Genomic DNA, 21,592 nt, shown 5'->3' on the forward strand with positions numbered 1-21,592 from the left:
TGGAAACCTGGTCCCCAAGCGGGAATCGAACCCTGGACCACGTTTCATCTAAGTTAATGAAAAATACTAAAATGATTAGCTTCTTAGTTCACGAGATACAGTATAGTTAAATAAAAACACAGATTTGGGTGGTCTAACCTAGTTTGCTAGTTAGTCGATTAAAGAAGCTTTCTAACCAAGTAGGGTCCAGAGTTGGTCATTTATTCCATGACAGCTAAACATTTTAGTGGTTGAATGGAAAATAAAATGGTACTTGAGCTGTCAATCAAGTGACATAACAACTTTGGGTCATTGAAAAGCGCTATACAAAATAAATGAATTATTATTATTACATCATACTATTTGTTAGGCCAGTTGTCAGAGGCTTTAAGGCTAACACGCCTTGGGCAACAGACTGACCCCTCATTTTCAGCACCTGCTCTTTTCAGTTACTGGATAAGGTTAAAACTAGAGGCTTGACTGTAAATGGTGTCCCTACAGAAACATTGTATCCGAAAAGGCAGCTGTTTGGGAATTGAATGCGGGGAAACGGGAGAGAACAAGGCAGATTTTGGACACTAATGTAGCGTTGCCTTAACTCACGCAGGAACCACAAGTCATATACGCGCCAATCATACCGATCAGCTGTGCAGAATGTGCACCAATCATAATCAACTAGGGTAAACCTCTGTCAACAAGGGTGGTCCATTTTAAACTGTTCTGCCTCCCACTATTCACTATTCCACGCCATGTTGCATTGCTACGCGATGGCGTTTGTTGAAACTCCCACTAGCACTCCCAGCCTCCATCAATCTATTTCATCTTAGATATGCTCTCTACATGCCATGCTGGCTTAATGTCTCCAGTGTCCATATCGCATCGTCTGAGGATGTGCTTGCTGAGGCTCTGCTCAGGATGTCCCCATGGGGGGGGGGGGATTGGGGGGTTATTTGCGCTCTCAGCCAAATCCATTGCAGGCTTGCATAGATCTGTACTGAGAGCATCTCGAGATAGAGAGCCTATACCGCCAAATACAACTGTATAACCATTTGTCACCATAAATTGGTATTATCATCATCTTTCTTTCTTTCTTTCTTTCTTTCTTTCTTTCTTTCTTTCTTTCTTTCTTTCTTTCTTTCTTTCTTTCTTTCTTTCTTTCTTTCTTTCTTTCTTTCTTTCTTTCTTTCTTTCTTTCTTTCTTTCTTTCTTTCTTTCTTTCTTTCTTTCTTTCTTTATTTCTTTATTTCGTTCTTTCTAAATGCATTTTCAATTGGGTGTTTCGGTCTCCCAGGGCTATAAAACATTTTCGGACACACAAGGGATGATGCCAGCTGTCAATTACAGTAAAATGATTTTTAGGATCCGGATGACATGCAGCTGAACTGTCTTGGCTGAACTGTAACATTGCTGGATGCAAATGCAGAGCAGATATTTTTTTCTCTGGATATAGTTTCATTCCGAGTGCTGTGCATTGTGATATCATAAAGATTTAAAGGCTTTGGGAATATCAAAAGACTGATTATCAAAGCCTTCTGCTGCTGAGAGAGTAAGTGGCGAGCAATCAATAGCAACTCGCCAATGGCATGTAAAGAACAATAGCACACGGAGAGATAGAGAGATGAGAGAGAGAGGGTGAGTAAGAGAGAGAAAGAGTGAGTGAGTGAATGATTGAGTGAGTGAGCAAGTGAGTGAGTGAGAGAGACGGAGAGAGAGGGAGAGATAGAGAGAGAGAGAGATGGAAATACTGGAAAAGGGTGTTAAATTTACTGTGGTTTTCGTTCAGTAGTGCCTCATGAGGGACTGTGGAAAAACAGGTCTGAGAGTGGGCTTCAGGCAGGGTTCCCAAGAGCCAGATTCCATGCGAGTGCTGCTGTCTACTGTGGCCTGTTATTTTCAAAAGCCTCCAGACTCACGTCCCAGCTTTTGAAAATTAGAGCTCCCTGAAACAGATAAAAAATGTCTGTCGTGGAGCTCCCAGCTAATGGCGTCTGCAGTGCTGTGGTGTAGACTGAGAGACCGCCTGCCTGCGTGGAACCCGTGCTGTGTGTGTGTCTATGTGGTGTAGACTGAGAGACCGCCTGCCTGTGTGGAACCCGTGCTGTGTGTGTGTCTATGTGGTGTAGACTGAGAGACCGCCTGCCTGCGTGGAACCCGTGCTGTGTGTGTGTCTATGTGGTGTAGACTGAGAGACCGCCTGCCTGCGTGGAACCCAGATATTAGAACTCATCCAGGGCTGAAATGGCCACTTCAGAGTGTTATTTTTGATAGATTATTTCTGGCGTGATGGTTGGAAAGACTGAAATCAGACACAGAGCCTACTTGTTGATCCGTATGAAACTCAAGTCATCGCGTCGAGGTAATCCTTCGCCCCCTCCGCAAATTTCAAAATAATCTAATTTCACCATGAATATGAGTAATGTTTTCACTTAATACAAAAGAGGGCACACGTTCAATAGATGTTGAATTAACAATTTGATTTTATCCCTTGATTGATTTGTTCATTTACTAGGCGAGAGCGGTACTTTTCTTTTTTCTTCCGCTACTTTTCACGGTCGAAAATCCTCTGACGTTGTTTCGTGACATCTGTTGTCAATTGGCAAAAGCCAAGAGATATTCCCCGTCCAATAGTTGCTCTCTTAATAATATTATTTAGTTTCATCCTGTGCTCTAAAACGTTTGTTATAGTTATATAAATCTTTCCTACCCCCCTCTGTACCCGTCGTCTCTTCCTCCCAGACTTATCACGCGCCAGAATTTGATATCAATCACTTCCATCATTCGCAAATATTTAATATTTAGCCCTCCCGCCGTCTCCCAGGCTCTCTACTGGAAACTCTCCCCCGTGTCTGCTCGTGGTAACGCAAGCCCCGGCGGTGGAAATCAAATTTGGCTTTGTTTGATTAAACAAATCCACACGGTTTGTCCGACAGACTGCCTAGTCGGCTTCATCAGTTAGAAAGGATGGAGCTGAGGTCACACGGGACGACCGCATTCTCTTAAGCCTTCAACTCCCTGTCAACATGCCCGTCTGATGGGTGTGCGGAGCAGATGTCCAGCTTTATTGGGAGTCTCCTATTCGTCCAGTCCAGAGGTGGAAAAAGAGTACAGAAATAATATATTATTCAAGCTTGAAGTACTGGTACTTCAATGAACTGTTACCTTGAGGTGAAGAGAAGAACATTTGTCTCGGAACATTCCTTGAGTAAAAGTAACAGAATAGCTTAAATTTACTCTGTGAGTAGTTATCTAATATAATGATTTTTGTAGCTTATTTTCAAATTAAAAGACAAAGAATTGTCCCTCTAAAATGCACTCAAATTCTGTATTTTGATGGGTCATTATCAACCCAAGGTTTGTGGATGGAGCTTGTATCATAGTAGAAACCCAAGCAGAAAGTCCTGTAAAAGAAAGACTTAATAGAACTGAAGGTATAGGTATAGGCTTTTGAAGTGCTCCAAAAAGTTCCACTCCTTAAACAGTGCTGTAAATAGTTACTTTCCACCTCTGTGTGAGTTCATTATGTCCAGAAAAGGACAGCTCTCACATGTTCCAGAAAGTGGCGTGTTTAAAAGTGCTACACATATCTCTGGATCGGAGGGCAACAGGGTTCACAGGGAAGCAATCCAGCAGATACTTGGCTCTTGTCAGTCAGCCGAGGTCTCTGACTCGCCCCTCTTGTACCTGGAGAGCTCCACACAGATGTGCGTATCTCTGGGGCTGCTCTCTCACTCCTAATAACTGTGTACGAGCCGTGCCGCTCTGCTGTCCTCTGAAGGAGATTTTAATAGTTTCCAATTTGAATGATCAAAGTCAGCCAACACACTTAAAGGAACATGCCAACATTTTGGGAAATTAGCTTACCGTCTTCTCCAGAGAGAGACAAGAAGATAGATACCAGTTTCCTCTCTGTGCGCTAACATGCAGCCAGATAGCTTTCTACTGAACGCACAGACAGGAAACTGGTATCTCTTCTTGTCTCTCTCTGGAGAAGACGATAAGCTAATTTCCCCAAATGTTGGCGTGTTCTTTTAATACTCAACAAATGGTCCGTTAGCTGCTACAAGGGTGTGGGAGGAGTCGTCCCCCCCCCCTAGATATTCAAGATTCAAGATTCAAGATATGTATTTGTCATATGCACAGTTAAACAGACAATTTACACCTAACAATGAAAATCTTATTTTGCTAGTCCCCCCTTCACACAGAATCACTAAATATAGATTTAAAAAGAATAAGAAAAAGTTTAATGCCAAAATAAAGAATCTTAAAAAATATAAATAAAGTAAAAAAATAAATAAGGTACGAGTGACAGAGTGACAGTATTGCACATTCACTTCACAGTGTAGTGGTAGAAGGATATAAAGTGCACTATGCATTGTTGCAAATATTGCAAATAATGGTAGCATCTCTGTAGTGTTCACAGTTCAATCAGTCAGTGACGTAATATCTATTGTATTATTACTAATATGTTATATCATATTATTATGGTATTATATCTTAACCCGCTCGACAATCCGCTTGTCTGTCACGAGCGCTCATCCTCAAATGCGTGTTCTCTCCTTGCACTCGTAGAGCTGGGCTCTCCCAAAGACTTGGTCACCAGCGACGTGACGGAGAGCAGCTTCGCCGTGGCCTGGACGGCGGCTCCAGGGAACGTGAAGCAGTACAGAGTCCGGTGGAAGTCCCTGTTCTCCGAGGAGTCTGGGGAGGAGACGGTCTCCGGCGGCGTGACCGACACGGTGCTGCGAGGCTTGACCCCAGAGACACGCTATCAGGTGTCTGTGGTCGCCGCCTACGGCCGCGGGGACGGAGATCCACTCATCGGAGAGGAGACCACAGACGGTACGTCTCTCACTTCAGTGATTTCTTTATTATTATTATTATTATTATTATTATTATTATTATTATTATTATTATTATTATTATTATTATTATTATTATTATTATTATTATTATTATTATTATTATTATTATTATTATTATTATTATTATTATTATTATTATTATTATTATTATTATTATTATTATTATTATTATTATTATTATTATTATAATTTATTTTTTATTAGATTAGATTATAAGTAACTGATAGGGCACACACAGACCCTCATCTGCACCTTTGATCACACTGCCTACTTGCTCAGATGCGTATATTCAGAGTTAATTATATTGTTTACACTGCCTATTTCTTTTCTTTTTCTACTGTACTATCATTTTATTGCCTGTATTTATGTCTTATACTATTACCTGTACCCCCCCCCCCCCCCCCATGCTGCTATGATGCCTGAATGTCCCCAAGAGGATCAATACAGGAATATCTTATCTTATCTTAGATTAAAATGTATTGTCATCATACAGTACACGTACAGTACAATGAAAATACGTTTTGGCATCCAACCAGAGTGCAAATGTAACAGTAAAGTGCAATAGTAATATACAATGTAGGAGTTCAAAACTTTTAATCCCTATCTGATCGGATCAGATTTGGATTCATTCATTTCAACTCATTATGAATTGAAAATGGAGGACCCTGATGTAAACGAAAGTCTTTCTCTGGTCTGCATCCCCTTAACAATTGTGTGTATTGAGCTGTACTGTACTGTACCCATTCTGCAATCTGTTAATAAAACATTTCAATCAATCAATCAATCAATCAATCAATCAATCAATCAATCAATCAATCAATCAATCAATAAATAGGGATTACAAGTTTTGAACTCCTGGGCCCTGGGGTAATTAAAATGGGTATAAAATATATAAATGAGTACTACTGAGTGTAGTGCTAATCAGATGTATGTACAGAGTTGTAATATTAACATGTACAGTGTGGTAGTAGTCATACTGGCCAGCAACGTAACTAGCACGAGTAGGTAAGGGATATGTACAGATATACAAATTATTTTCACATAACATTCTTTCTCTTTTATTTAGATATACTGTAGCATTAGCATATAGTGGAGAGTGACAGAAAGGGGAAAGAGGAGGAGATGTAAGGTCGTGAAAGGGTTTCAAACCCACAATGCCGTTGGGTCAAGGACGCTCCGCATACCTGTACTGTACCTCGATAGCGAGAGAAGATGCCTCAATACTTTGGGGTACTGACCTATCTCAAACCCCACCCTCTTTTCTTCATCCTCCAATCACAACGGTTGCTTCCCGAAAAGAGGGCCGGTTTGTGATCTACAGAGTGTGAGGCGATGACAGTTCTGATGCTTTATGGGTCCTGATATAACAGCATTGTGAGGCAAATGTTGTTGAAATGATGCATATGTGCTGCATAATGGCCTAATGTGTATTGCATGCTGAGTCTAAGTTTAGAACCAGACACACATGGGAAATCACATTGAGGAAAAACATTCTCAAAAACAAACAAGCAATTTTAAGTCACAGGGTTCAATGGACAGATGCAGATATGGAAAAGCATCAGGAGTCAGGCCTAGTCATAACAGAAAACAACCCCTAGGATCTCGGGAGGCCTCGGCTCTCTCATATCCATGCTTACCTCGTTACGTTCATTCAGCGGAACCAATGGATCTCCGGTAACGGGGTCACAGGTCCGGGCAGGTCAATCAACACATTGAGGACTTGGATGGCATGTTTTTTTTTCCGGCAATAAAAGCCCCCCCCCCCCCCCCCCCTACTCGAGTAGTCAGAGAACTTTCCGGGGATCATTAACCGTTTGGTTGGGAGGGTGTATTGCCCCTGCACTTTTCTTGCTTGCACTAATTGAACCCTTGCACTAAAGAACCATATAAGTCCGTTTTGGAATCTTTGGACAGCCCATGTATTTCGCAGTTGTGAAGTCAATCCAAATGGGAATATGATAAATCACAAGAAACTACTCAACATCATCCACTGTCTTTGATTATGAGTGAACACAACACTCTTTTTTTTTTTTTTTTATTATTATCTTTCTTCCCCTCCTTTTTCCCCGATTTTTCTCCCATCCCACCCTTCCTGGTTGTTGCGTACTTTCCCCTACTGTTGGTCCGGGAGACCGGAGACTGTCACATGCTTTCCTCCGACGCATGTGCAGCCTGGGGCAGGCCAACCTGGCCGCGCAGGTTCTCACCGGGGAGAGTGTAGCGTGTGGGAGGCCACACTATCTCTCCTTAGTTCCAACCCTTGCTGAGCAGGCGCCCCGACCGAACTGTAGGGGTCGCTGTCCACAACGCCCAGGACCCACCCTTCAGCTTTCCCACCCCCTGATACAGCCAATTGTATCAGTGTGAGAGGCCAGCCAAGCTGATAGCAACGCCGGGAGCTGGATTCGAACAGGCGAATCCAGTGTCTCCCGGTGTTGGTGACGAACGTAATCTCCGTGCGCCACCTGCCCCCCCGAACACAACACTCTTAACTTACCATCTTTAGATGATAATGTTCGAAAACATTGTTCCTCCGAAAACTTTAAATGGACTTCTACGGTTCTTGCGGTTGTCTGAGGTTCTTCTTAATTGAAGAATAAGTACGGCCATGTGAGAGGACAAAGCCGGGTGTCGGAGGTGCAGCCTATAACCATCTATTCTCACACTCTCAGGCTTCAGCGCAGAGTGGAATTAAAAGTTTAACTTCGTCTTCCCTCGGTCCTCAGCGTCCGCCGCCGCCAAGAGTTTGACCGTGTCGGACGAGACCGAGAGGTCCATGAAGGTGTCCTGGTCGGCGGCACCGGGGAAGGTGGTCAACTACCGGGTGAAGTACAGCCCTTCCGCCGGCGGGAAGGAGCTGGCCGTCAAGGTGCCCGGTGGCTCCACGACCACGGTGCTGAAGCGCCTGCAGCCCATGACCCAGTATGACATCACCGTGCACCCCGTCTACAAGCGAGGAGAAGGAAAAGCAAGGCAAGGAGTAGGAACGACACGTACGTTGGTCCATAATTCAACCCTATGAGAGACAGCAGGGCGCTTCTGCTACACTGTGGTTGGGCGAGGGGCGAGTGTCTTCGCTTCAGGACACGAAACGCACACAATTGAACCTATCGCAAAAAAACCCGCCCTCTTTTCTTGATCCTTCAGTCACAACTGTTGCTTCCCTCGGGACAAACCAAGAATACACACCATGCATGCATGCACACTCACACATTACGCACACACGTGCATACATATTGACATGCACATGCATGCACGCACGCACACGCTCACACTCACACACTCTAGTCTTACTAACATTACACATGGCATGACACTGGGCTTTTTAATCAATGACACTGGGTTCTAGGAATTGCATTATGGACTAATGAGAAACTGGCTGGAATGTGAGCTGCCTGACCTCAATGAAATCTTCAAAACATTGTGTTCTTCTCTCCATCCATGAGTTTGTTCTGCTCTGTTTCTTTTCATCTTCTTCTTCTTCTTCTTCTTCTTCTTCTTCTTCTTCTTCTTCTTCTTCTTCTTCTTCTTCTTCTTCTTCTTCTTCTTCTTCTTCTTCTTCTTCTTCTTCTTCTTCTTCTTCTTCTTCTTCTTCTTCTTCTTCTTCTTCTTCTTCTTCTTCTTCTTCTTCTTCTTCTTATTTTTTATTTTTTTATTGTTGTTATTATTTCAGTGTCACCCTACAAAGCTCCCAGGAACCTGCAGACCTCAGAACCCACCAAGACCAGTTTCAGAGTCACGTGGGACCATGCTCCCGGAGAGGTCAAGGGCTACAAGGTCACCTTCCACCCCAGCGGTGACGACATAGACCTGGGGGAACTGCTGGTCGGCCCCTATGACAACACTGTAGTTCTGGAGGAACTCAGGTAAGAGACATGTTTAAAAAAGAAAAAGTATAAATGTATTCATTAGTATTACACTGTATGATATTGGCTGACATGAGAAGGTCGAGGGCGTTTGCTGAAACCCTGTTAATTGAAGGTATCAGGCCCTGAAAAGCTCATGCCACTAACTTTACTCACCAAATGACAGCACTCACTCAAAACATGAATTCTGGCCCAAATAAGGCTTTCGGGCGGGTGAAACATCCTCAAGGAATACATCTGATGAAGCTGGTACCAGTGGTGTTGTGCATACTTACATTTACATTTAGTAATTTAGCTGACGCTTTTATCCAAAGCGCTTTTATCCAAAGTCCTGTACAACAGGTCAGCAGGAAGCTGCTAAGTAACATTGTCAAACAGTGTTGAATTTGGTTGCTACAGTCTTGAGTGCATAGTAGTAAAGACATATTAGCATAGTACACAGTAAATTTCGCAGAGTACATTTTACTCAAACTGAGTCCATTTGAACCCAAGTGAGTAAAATTGTACTCAGTTTGAGTAAAATTTACTCTGAGAAATTTACTGTGTAGGTAGTAATATAGGCAAGGAAGATTATTTAGTAGCAAAGTGCATGACAGTAAAAGACAGTATGAAGGTTAGTATTTTTCTTTTCTTTTACTTTACCATTTAAGAAGTTACAGCACGACCGTTTCCTCTCACTCACAGGGCGGGAACAAAGTACTCTGTGGCGGTGTTTGGGATGTTTGACGGAGGGGAGAGTATGCCACTGGCAGGGGAGGAGAAGACCACTCTCTCTGACGCACCTGAACCCCCATCTTTGGATCCCACGGGTAAAAGCTGATCGCGCCATCCCCAATAAAACCCTCAATAAGGGCCCCCACTCAGCCCATAGACATGTAGCCACTCAGACGGAGAAACGCCGACAGCCGTCGCAAATCCTAGAACACGCAGCAGGGAGTGATCTGACCATGAGAACAATGCACAAGCATTGATTGAAATTAAACACACATGCGCGCACACGCACACCAGTATGCAAGAACACTGGCGCACACAGCGATCGGGCCATGAGGAAAATACAGACACATACACACAAGCACGCACACACACACACACACACACACACACACACACACACACACACACACACACACACACACACACACACACACACACACACACACACACACACTGTACATACATACAGACACACAAGCATGTGAGCACTTACAGTACATACAACACGGATTAACACCAGCGTATCGAATTATTTGTTGTCACATTGAATTACAGTCACAGTCACATTGGAATCATACACCGCATTGATTATGATTAGCGCAAATTACTTTTAGCTGCTTGGCTTGACTTTGCTCCTCTCCCACATATCATATGCGGAGTGTGACCTGGTGTGAAATGAAATGACATGCTATTTAGCGACACCCATGCTAAGAAGTTTGATCCTTATTTTTATAATAATACAGGTGGAAACCTTTTCACTTTCATTTTCTTTAAAACCGCCTCATATGTTGCCTATTTGTCAGCGTGAGTCACTTCAGGACTCCATGACGCTCAACACACCAGCGCTAATTCTATCAACCAGAAACAAATATCGTCATTATTCCCTCATTAGTTGACTATTGGACTCCATTCTGTGACCCAAATATATGTATTTCTTTGCCACGCAAAAACGTTGACATTTCCCATTATTATGGCGCTAAAACGGCTAATGGAAAGAAGTGCTCTGCTAGCAATTAGAGAGTTTAAATTCTTTTTTTTTTTTTTTTTTTACAACCCATAGAGTTAGGAGCGTCGTGCTGCCGCTGGGCTGTACGCGGCTAGGAAAATGTTATGTTTCTCATAAGACCCCAAAGAGCTGCTGACCCTGGGCAGAAATTCCTGTTGTAATGGAGAGCAGACGCGGTGACATACTGCCCACTGAGCAGGAGACAGTGTTCCACACACAGAGGTTCCACTTAGATCATCACACTCCAGCTGCCATATAGCATAAGCCTTGGTCACTGGATGGCAGGCTTTGGTCCTGCGGCCCCATGGCGCCATTCCAGAAGGTTCTTATGGAAGTTTGGTTAATTGCCCTCCATCGTCCAACCGCATTGTAGTGGGAAAATAGGGACGTAAAATGAAGATGATGATGATGATCGTAAGAAAAGAAGCCTGCATACTAACGGCGTACATATTGTAGCAATACATGTACACGTGAGTGTTGCTTTAAGAGAGCTGTTAGGGGGGGGGGGTTGAGTTCTGGGGTCTCACACGATTTTTTTCTTCATTTTTTGGCGGAGTTCTGGAGTAACAGAAGAAAGAAGGAAAGCTAATTCCTACATTTAAGTTTTGTACCAAAGTATGACACTACGGATATTATTACCCTGGCCGCTCGCCGTTGTAATTGCGTATCATTATGGGGGAATAAACACCCACAACAAAGTAATAATGGATCTCCCTTTGGCTTCCTTGTAGCTCGGCTAAGCTAATCAAGGATTAGATAACGAGTGTGGTTATAATACCAGTCGGCTAGCGGATATTTGATACGAAATGTTATTTCACTCTGAAAGACACTCGTTGTACTCGTACAGTACTATTTTCTATGCTAGATCGATTGCCTTTCAGGGCTGTCTCTGTTTAACACATCTGTTTGTCAGGGAGACAGATGAGTGGACTGATACTGTAACTCAAACGGACTGCTGCCAATGTCAGATTCACTTTCACCAATGGTTCCTCTTACCTCATCAAGCATCTGTGTCTGTCATTTGTTAGAGAAAAAGAACACAGAAAAATAACTTAGTTAAATCAATGTTCTCCTTAACCTGTTTTCAATTGCAGCCACAATGACAGATTTCTATCCCTCAGTGTCCATCTCGTGAATCCGGCGTTTCTCTTTGCAAAGCCGGGGACGTGGCGACCATTTTCACCCCACAGGTGTGTGTGTGTGTGTGTGTGTGTGTGTGTGTGTGTGTGTGTGTGTGTGTGTGTGTGTGTGTGTGTGTGTGTGTGTGTGTGTGTGTGTGTGTGTGTGTGTGTGTGTGTGTGTGTGTGTGTGTGTGTGTGTGTGTGTGTGTGTGTGTGTGTGTGTGTGTGTGTGTGTGTGTGTGTGTGTGTGTGTGTGTGTGTGTGTGTGTGTGTGTGTGTGTGTGTGTGTGTGTGTGTGTGTGTGTGTGTGTGTGTGTGTGTGTGTGTGTGTGTGTGTGTGTGTGTGTGTGTGTGTGTGTGTGTGTGTGTGTGTGTGTGTGTGTGTGTGTGTGTGTGTGTGTGTGTGTGTGTGTGTGTGTGTGTGTGTGTGTGTGTGTGTGTGTGTGTGTGTGTGTGTGTGTGTGTGTGTGTGTGTGTGTGTGTGTGTGTGTGTGTGTGTGTGTGTGTGTGTGTGTGTGTGTGTGTGTGTGTGTGTGTGTGTGTGTGTGTGTGTGTGTGTGTGTGTGTGTGTGTGTGTGTGTGTGTGTGTGTGTGTGTGTGTGTGTGTGTGTGTGTGTGTGTGTGTGTGTGTGTGTGTGTGTGTGTGTGTGTGTGTGTGTGTGTGTGTGTGTGTGTGTGTGTGTGTGTGTGTGTGTGTGTGTGTGTGTGTGTGTGTGTGTGTGTGTGTGTGTGTGTGTGTGTGTGTGTGTGTGTGTGTGTGTGTGTGTGTGTGTGTGTGTGTGTGTGTGTGTGTGTGTGTGTGTGTGTGTGTGTGTGTGTGTGTGTGTGTGTGTGTGTGTGTGTGTGTGTGTGTGTGTGTGTGTGTGTGTGTGTGTGTGTGTGTGTGTGTGTGTGTGTGTGTGTGTGTGTGTGTGTGTGTGTGTGTGTGTGTGTGTGTGTGTGTGTGTGTGTGTGTGTGTGTGTGTGTGTGTGTGTGTGTGTGTGTGTGTGTGTGTGTGTGTGTGTGTGTGTGTGTGTGTGTGTGTGTGTGTGTGTGTGTGTGTGTGTGTGTGTGTGTGTGTGTGTGTGTGTGTGTGTGTGTGTGTGTGTGTGTGTGTGTGTGTGTGTGTGTGTGTGTGAGTAGCGAGTTCGAACATCCGGAGGAATGTGCAATAACCTTCTGACGAGGAGGCGTCATATATCACCTGTCAAACAGGGGTACAATCTCGATGACACCCTGAAGGCCATGGGCCTGTCAAGCCTCTGGATATACAAGGAGACTGCCGTAGAAGAAGAAAAAAAAACAAAGAGGAAAAAAAGAAGGTTCCGGAGGAAAAGTAGTTCATCCTGTCAAGAAAAAAAAAGATTACGTACAAAATGTGTTATGAGAGCAAAAAAGAATGTAAATTGTTTTTGTATGTCAGAGAGCAAAAAAGAATGTAAATTGTTTTTGTATGTCATGTTACATAAAGTATATATTTTGTTACACTTGATGATGAGTGTGATTCTTGCGTTGTAGTCTTGGTCATCTGTGTCCTCTCTTTGTGTGTGTGTGTGTGTGTGTGTGTGTGTTCACAATGCAGAATATTCCTCTTTTTACACCCACACCTTCCTACACACATCCTCTCACAGTTCACGGACCGTACCAAATGGACACATCTGAGGGGTGTCCAGGTTATTGTGTGTCTGTCCCTCATTGTTCTGTCCTGCCCCCACAGGTGCCAAGTGTAAGTCCAAAGCCATGGCCGACATTGTCCTGCTGGTCGACGGATCATGGAGTATCGGCCGCCTCAACTTCAAAACCATCCGTGCCTTCATCTCTCGCATGGTGGGCGTCTTCGATATCGGCGTGGATAGAGTCATGATTGGTAAACACTTCTTCTCAGATTCCTCCTCATATCTGCCGTTGCTTGGACTGTTCGCATTATTACAGTTTTATTGCCTCCCAACAATTATTACATTATGACATTAATGGATAGATAGATAGATAGATGGTAGGATAGATGTTGGTTGTTGTTGTCACTGTATTAGTGGCGTGGTTGTCATATAGGTGTTGTGTTTTCTCCCCAGGTTTGGCTCAGTACAGTGGTGACCCCAAAACTGAGTGGCACCTGAACGCCCATCCGACCAGGCAGGGCCTGCTGGACGCCGTCGCCAACCTGCCTTACAAAGGGGGCAATACTATGACAGGTGACACATCATCATTTAGCATGATCTTGTCATTACGTTTGAGAATAAACCGATGAGCAATGGCTTGAAGATTCAACTCATAATTGCTCTGTCTAGGTATGGCTCTCAACTACATCCTGCAGAACAACTTCAAACCCGAGGTGGGGTTGCGAGCCAAATCCCGCAAAATCGGTGTTCTCATCACTGACGGAAAGTCCCAGGACGAGATTGTTCAGAATTCCCAGAGCCTAAGAGACACGGGCATCGAGCTCTACGCCATCGGTGAGTGATCTTCCTGACGCACTGTATCTGCATACTTGGCACATTTCACTATAGCTTAATTTGGCAATTCACGTATGAGCTCCTTCTCTTGGACGTGAAGTGATGGTGTTGTCATCTTTCAGGTGTGAAGAATGCCGACGAGAACGAGCTGAGGTCCATCGCCACTGACCCAGATGACATTCACATGTACAACGTCAATGATTTCAACTTCCTGCTGGACATTGTGGACGACCTCAGTATCAACCTCTGTAACAGCGTGAAGGGTCCAGGTAAGCCAAGCGACATGGGCAGCTCAGCGGGTTTCCACCTGGGCTCTGAACCCACTCTGAGAGGGGGGTACAAAACCTTCGAGAATTTGAGGTGGAGGACATCTAACAAATTATAGTTATTATAATTTGTATAGATTATTATACTTTCTATCGTTATTATAATTTTTTTTTTTTTTTTTTTTTGGTCTTTTTCCCCCTCCATTTTCCTCCGATTTTCTCCCATCCCAATGTTAGTCGTATGCCAATTCCCAGTCCCTTCCTGGTCGCTGCGCTTTACCCCCCACAGTCAGATCATTTGGGAGAGTGGAGGCTACCACGTGCTTCCTCCGACACACGTCCAGCCAATCACCGCTTCTTTTCACCTGGCAGCGCGGATTCTCATTGAGAGGGCGTAGCGTGTGGGAGGACCACACTATCCCCCTCACGTCCAATCCGCGCTTAGCAGGCGCCCCGACCGAACTGTAGGAGTCGCTGTTTACAACGACCCGGACCCACCCCGCCAGCTTCTCCCACCCTCTGATACAGCCAATTGCATCAGTGCAGACGGCCAGCCAAGCTGGTGACAACCCCGGAGCTGTGAGCTGGATTCGAACAGGCGAACCAAGCTCACAGCTCCGGGGCTGGTGACGAACGCAATCTCCGCTCGACCACCTAACCGCCTCGTTATTATAATTTCTAAGAAAATAGCTAAGAGAAAAAGCTTGGTAACCTTTTTATAAAGTCTTTCATTTTGTAAATCCCCACAGCTCATTCCATACGCACTGATGAGTCAAGTGAATGCATTTCATTAAGGTTATTATTATTGATGAGTACCATAACTGTCATCGGTGATAAATGTGAGGGCAGAGTGATATTATACAGAATCTAAAGGCTTAAGAGTAGAAACAGCATCATGTCTTTAAATGACATCACCATAATCCAAACCAGACGGGAGCATTTCTTCAACAATCCCTTTCCTACCAAGCATAGGAAAGCTGTTTTGGTTTCTGTACAAGAAGCCCATTTTCTACTAACAACATTATCTACATGGGCATTAAAAGTAAATTCCTCATCAATCCAGATGCCATTCTGTAACTCTCTAAATATTAGATCCATTCACAGTGGTAATATTAAGACTACTATAATCAATATCTCTGGCTCGAGATAACAATATGAACTTTGTTTTATTTGCGTATAAGACCAGTTTAAGCCTAATAAGAATGTCAACGGAACTTTACAAATTTGCAATGACTAGTTATACAGAAGCAGCAGTACAAAATTGTGACATCTGCATAGAAATATATATTATAACCTGCAAAAGTTGAATTAGTATTCTTAAAATAGAGTGTGAATAGAACTGGGCCCAATATTGGTCCTTCCTGGGACACCTTTGGTAACTGCCAAAGATGCAAGCAATATAGCAAGATAATTTCTAAACCAATTACAAAAAACAATCAAATCTAACAGAATGTAATATCTGAAGAAACAGGGTGTGATAGATTAATGGTATCAAAGGCTTTTTGACAAATATATGAAAAGGGTAGCACAGCGTTTCTTAATCTCATCTACTCTGCTCCTCTAGTAGTGTTGTTGCAGATATGATACTATGTGTAGAATAAAACCAGATTGACGGGGGCTATGTACTGTACAGAATTTCTTGATAGAAATGCTTTGAGTTAAATGTTGTCCAATGATTACAGAATTTTCCCCAGACAAGATAACTTGGAAATTTGTCTGTAATTATTCAGATCACTTCTATCTCCATCTTTGTGCAAAGGAATAACCTTGGCGGATTTCCAAACATTATAGGATCAATGCCAGATAAAACATAAAAATATGCGTTAAATATGCGTTTGAAATCTAAATGGTCCAATCCATCCTCACCCATATACTGTAATCTGAAGACCTGGAACAAGCAGTTCTGTTATTCTCTCAACAGTTGTGCAAAACAGCTTAGCGTAGGAGTCAGACAAATAAAATAATATACCGGCTGTGGATGAGAGCTAATGCTAAAAGATTACTAAAACCAGCACTTCAATAAAAAAAAATCAATCATATTGCCAACATCATTTTTAAATTTCACCCTACAATCTTGATTGATTTAGGCCATTAAATAATGTAATAACATGATCCAAGTGTTTGATGGAAACTCTTACACTGGGAAGTCCTTCTGTCTGTAAATCAGTTTTAAGAGGAAACACAATAGTGATTTATTGCAGCGCGCAGAGGAAAATGTTTTTTGAAAGACGCCCTTTTGTCAAAAAACACGTAAATATACAGCAGACCCAATAGCCCCCCTGTCAGAGAAGCTACATGTAGGGTGACGGTCCACAGATTTGTGGTATGAGAGTTCAGTGTGTGAAATATTTTACATGCCCCCCCCCCCTGTTCCCTCTGACTCAGGAGGTGGCTTGGAGGAGCCCACCGACCTGGTGACCTCAGAGGTGACCCACCACTCGTTCCGTGCCACCTGGACGGCGCCCAGCGGCCCAGTGGAAAAGTACCGTGTTGAGTACCAGACTGCAGCGGGAGGTCTCCTTGAACAGGTCAGTCTCTCTCTCTCTCTCTCTCTCTCTCTCTCTCTCTCTCTCTCTCTCTCTCTCTCTCTCTCTCTCTCTCTCTCTCTCTCTCTCTCTCTCTCTCTCTCTCTCTCTCTCTCTCTCTCTCTCTCTCTCTCTCTCTCCTTGCATCTATCACTGTGCTAGTGCACTTGGAGGTCATCAGCTCTCTCACACCTGGTTTAGATATGATGACTTGGTTGTGTGATTCCTTCTCCCAGCTCCAGTTCTTTCTCAACCCCCCCCCCCCCCCCCAGTGCTGCTCAGATTGTCAGATGTGATCACACGGTTTTTGCAGTCATTTCAGTCTGTTTATCCAAGCTCCTTTTCTGGACCTGCCCAGTATACAGCGTCGCCCAGGCTATCGTGTGTCTACTCTCGATGAAAAGTCATCTGAAAATCGACCTAGTCTCTTTCAGCGACTCCTTCTCATGTGGATCCGGCCAGTGAGATGAAGCTTGTGTTTATTTTAAATCTATAACGCAGTCACTCTGGTGAAACCTGCATTTAGTTTACGCTTAAACATCTGTCAGTCGTGTCTGTAGAAACAGGGCGACTGGGACTTTTCCATCCTCTGTGCATTGGTTTTATTGGCCCTTGTCAGACAGGGGCTGCATGATTATAGTCGGCCCGAGACAGAATCTCAATCCCAGTGCAGGAACTCATACTTAGGGCCACGTAGTTTAATGTTATGTAACTCCTTGAATAGGCTAGAAATCCCTCCCTCCCTCTCGTTTGCTTTGGGGAACAAGAGATGTATCCACACAGACAAATAAATCAAATTTAAATTTAAATGCGCTGATAGGCGCTCCATCCTCTTGGGCAGCACTTTGTGAGGACAGTTGGTTTTGTTCTGGGTGTGTCCTAAATGTGTGCCATATTAACTAGAGCGGTTTATTTTCGACCTACGATTAGTTCCAGCATTATTCCATGATGAACTGGGAGCTCTCACTGAGATGAACCCACATATTGTATAGGGTCCAAAGGTCTCTGGATAATCTGAATTATAATCTCTGGAGTTTTGCTAATATACTCCTGTGTTGTTTAGATTCGATTAGATACAAATGTATTGTCATTATACAGCACAAGTACAGTACAATGAAAAGAAGTTTGGCATCCAACCAGAGTGCAAATGTAACAGTAAAGTGCAATAGTCATATACAATGTACAGGTGATTAAACTGGGTATAGAATATAAGAATTAGTACTACTGGGTATAGTGCTAATCAGATGTATGTACAGAGTTGTAGTATAATATGTACAGTGATACAGGTATAAAGACACAATAGTAGTAGTCATACTGGCCGCAGTGTAAGAGTAGGTAAGGGATATGTACTGATAGATACTGTATCTGTATAGTATCTACAGATATGTAAAAAGGATTATATGTAGATATGTACAGACTACAGACAGATGTAGATAGATTAGATTGGATTAGATTCAAAGTTATGGTCATCATTATACAGCACAAGTACAGTACAACGAAAATAAATTTGGCATTGTTGGATGTAATTGATGTTGAATGTAATTGATGTTCAATCCCTTCTGGATTATAACCATGTCCTCCTTTTTTATTTTAATTTTTTTTACAGGTACTTGTGGACGGATCCGAGACCACTGTAGTCCTGGTCAATCTGACTCCCCTGACGGAGTACATAGTCAATGTTTACTCCATGGCTGGCGAGGAGATCAGTGAACCTCTGAAAGGAACCGAAACCACTTGTAAGTCCGCAGCTGTTCGCTCCTCGCCCTCTGTTTGTCTCCCTCTTCCTCCCCAATCACACAGCGTAAACCTCTAAATCACTTCCTCGGTGTCTGCGTCCGATAGCCTTATTTGGAGGGAGGGAGACTGATTCTGTTTTCGTCCACGGTAAGTGAACCGTGAACGAGGTTCACGTCGGGACATGGGTCGCCCTATGGGGGCCAACACTTGATTAACCCTTTCACTACCACACTACAGAAGGTTAACCCTTTCACTACCACAACCGTCTGCAGTGTGGTCGTGAAAGGGTTAACCCGTTGTTGTGTGGCAGTGAAAGGGTTAACATTCTGTATTGTCGCAGTGAAAGGGTTAACCACTTGGTAGTGTGGTAGTGAAAGGGTTAAAGAGAGGGTTGTTTGAAGCTGATAGCATCACTGCTCTGCAGAATTTCACTGTTGCAGGGAAACAGGATTGGTTTTACACCATGTAACTTTTTAGATCAACACCTTTATTTGCTTTTCATGCCCATTATCCAGTTTATCCTGACGTCCAGCTCCAGGATTAACCCTGTCTCCCCCTCTTCTTGTGTCTCCCCCTCTTCTTGTGTCGCTCCCTCTTCTTGTGTCTCTCCCTCTTCTTGTGTCTCTCCCTCTCCTCATGTCTCCCCCTCTCCTCATGTCTCTCCCTCTCCTCATGTCTCCCCCTCTCCTCATGTCTCTCCCTCTCCTTATGTCTCTCCCTCTCCTCATGTCTCTCCCTCTCCTCATGTCTCCCCCTCTCCTCATGTCTCCCCCTCTCCTCATGTCTCTCCCTCTCCTCATGTCTCCCCCTCTCCTCCTGTCTCCCCCTCTCCTCATGTCTCTCCCTCTCCTCCTGTCTCCCCCTCTCCTCATGTCTCTCCCTCTCCTCATGTCTCTCCCTCTCCTCATGTCTCTCCCTCTCCTCATGTCTCTCCCTCTCCTCTTGTCTCCCCCTCTCCTCATGTCTCTCCCTCTCCTCATGTCTCCCCCTCTCCTCATGTCTCCCCCTCTCCTCATGTCTCTCCCTCTCCTCATGTCTCTCCCTCTCCTCATGTCTCTCCCTCTCCTCATGTCTCCCCCTCTCCTCATGTCTCTCCCTCTCCTCATGTCTCTCCCTCTCCTCATGTCTCTCCCTCTCCTCATGTCTCTCCCTCTCCTCATGTCTCTCCCTCTCCTCATGTCTCTCCCTCTCCTCATGTCTCCCCCTCTCCTCCTGTCTCCCCCTCTCCTCTTGTCTCCCCCTCTCCTCATGTCTCTCCCTCTCCTCTTGTCTCTCCCTCTCCTCATGTCTCCCCCTCTCCTCCTGTCTCTCCCTCTCTTCATGTCTCCCCCTCTCCTCTTGTCTCTCCCTCTCCTCATGTCTCCCCCTCTCCTCATGTCTCTCCCTCTCCTCATGTCTCCCCCTCTCCTCATGTCTCTCCCTCTCCTTATGTCTCTCCCTCTCCTCATGTCTCTCCCTCTCCTCATGTCTCCCCCTCTCCTCATGTCTCCCCCTCTCCTCATGTCTCCCCCTCTCCTCATGTCTCCCCCTCTCCTCCTGTCTCCCCCTCTCCTCATGTCTCCCCCTCTCCTCCTGTCTCTCCCTCTCCTCCTGTCTCCCCCTCTCCTCATGTCTCCCCCTCTCCTCTTGTCTCCCCTCTCCTCATGTCTCTCCCTCTCCTCTTGTCTCTCCCTCTCCTCTTGTCTCTCCCTCTCCTCTTGTCTCCCCCTCTCCTCTTGTCTCCCCCTCTCCTCCTGTCTCCCCCTCTCCTCATGTCTCCCCCTCTCCTCATGTCTCCCCCTCTCCTCATGTCTCCCCCTCTCCTCATGTCTCACCATGTCCCTTGTGTCCCAGATGTAATCTCACTGTTGTGGGAAACAGGATTGTTTACTCTGTATAGTTTTTATTTTTAGATAAATAACTTTATTTGCTTTTCATAGACCTCTCCTGCGAGCTATAGGAAATGAATGGACTATTAATAGATGGCTCCTAGCTTCATCTGTGGTTCATGCAGCTATCATCCTGTGAACAAAGCCTCCTGATATACACTTCTCTCTCTCCTATGAGGCGGCGGGATTTTGAATTTCAAAGCGGCAGTTAATATCGCTGGCCGAAAATAGCTCAGCATCGCAGATCAGGTCACCTGACATCAGCAGCGTCTGACAGCGTCAACCTTCTGTAGCGTGGTAGTGAAAGGGTTAACCTTCTGTAGCGTGGTTGTGAAAGGGTTAACCCTTTGTCATGTGGCGGTGAAAGGGTTAACTTTCTGTATTGTCGCAGTGAAAGGGTTAACAAAGCTTAAATTCCTTGGGTGGAACGTAATTTCCCCATTAACCCCACATGCAGCATCAAGGACAGAATGACTGGTAAACAGGAAAGGAAAACACAGTGTAACAGGGCCGGCTCTGTTACTTTTGGTGCCCTAGGCAAGATTTCAGACTTGTGCACCCCCCCCCCCCCCCCAATTGATTACATTTTATTTGACATTTAAAAAAGATACAAGATTCCAGAAAAACATCAAGGATGCTACACAAAAAAGTCAAGACTTATTTCCATTGTGGACAGACAAGCAATACAAAACATGACCACAAATAACAATTTGACAAACAACATAGACATGCACATTTTAAGTGCAGTAAAAAAGTAGCCACAGACAACAATGTATCAGACAACATTTTCATGCATTTTAAAATCTAGTTTTTAACATTGTCGAGGAGCCATGATTTGACTTTTTTCTTAGAATTGTGTTGGCTACTAATGCATTTGACAATACAATATAATGACAACCAATCTGGACATCTGGAGAGTCCTGCAAGAAATTGGCCTCAGCATTTATTTGTGAAAATGGCTCAGAAACCCCCCTTTATCGTCCATGTACATAGACACTCTCTTAATGACCCATATCTCTATAGTTTCAGAGTGTAAAGGTTCATGAGGTCATTTTGTACAGTGAGGCCAACTACAATTTTTTTTGTCACCACATTGAACGGTCTAATATGACTACATCATTACACATGAATCCAATTGTTTCTCATTGGACTCAGAAGAGTCTTGGCTTCATAACTCATGACCGTAAGTTCAGCACAAATCTGACATGGTTGTCAAGG

The 21,592-nt window shown here is 44.2% G+C and overlaps 1 protein-coding gene across 1 annotated transcript in view; it reads left to right on the top strand.

The window, feature by feature from the left end:
- The window catches only part of col12a1b (collagen, type XII, alpha 1b), a 146,945-nt gene that overhangs the window by 25,222 nt on the left and 100,131 nt on the right, over positions 1 to 21,592 (top strand). The window contains exons 14-23 of the mRNA XM_084315215.1: positions 4,549 to 4,818; positions 7,568 to 7,834; positions 8,515 to 8,707; positions 9,392 to 9,516; positions 13,246 to 13,395; positions 13,598 to 13,717; positions 13,814 to 13,978; positions 14,101 to 14,247; positions 16,630 to 16,772; positions 18,376 to 18,505. Of these exons, the coding sequence (XP_084171341.1) occupies positions 4,549 to 4,818; positions 7,568 to 7,834; positions 8,515 to 8,707; positions 9,392 to 9,516; positions 13,246 to 13,395; positions 13,598 to 13,717; positions 13,814 to 13,978; positions 14,101 to 14,247; positions 16,630 to 16,772; positions 18,376 to 18,505 (1,710 nt within the window). The remainder of the gene's footprint in view (positions 1 to 4,548; positions 4,819 to 7,567; positions 7,835 to 8,514; positions 8,708 to 9,391; positions 9,517 to 13,245; positions 13,396 to 13,597; positions 13,718 to 13,813; positions 13,979 to 14,100; positions 14,248 to 16,629; positions 16,773 to 18,375; positions 18,506 to 21,592) is intronic.

The sequence above is a fragment of the Notolepis coatsorum genome (assembly GCF_963971535.1).
Source record: "Notolepis coatsorum genome assembly, chromosome: 5".
In the NCBI taxonomy this organism is placed as follows: Eukaryota; Metazoa; Chordata; class Actinopteri; order Aulopiformes; family Paralepididae; genus Notolepis; species Notolepis coatsorum.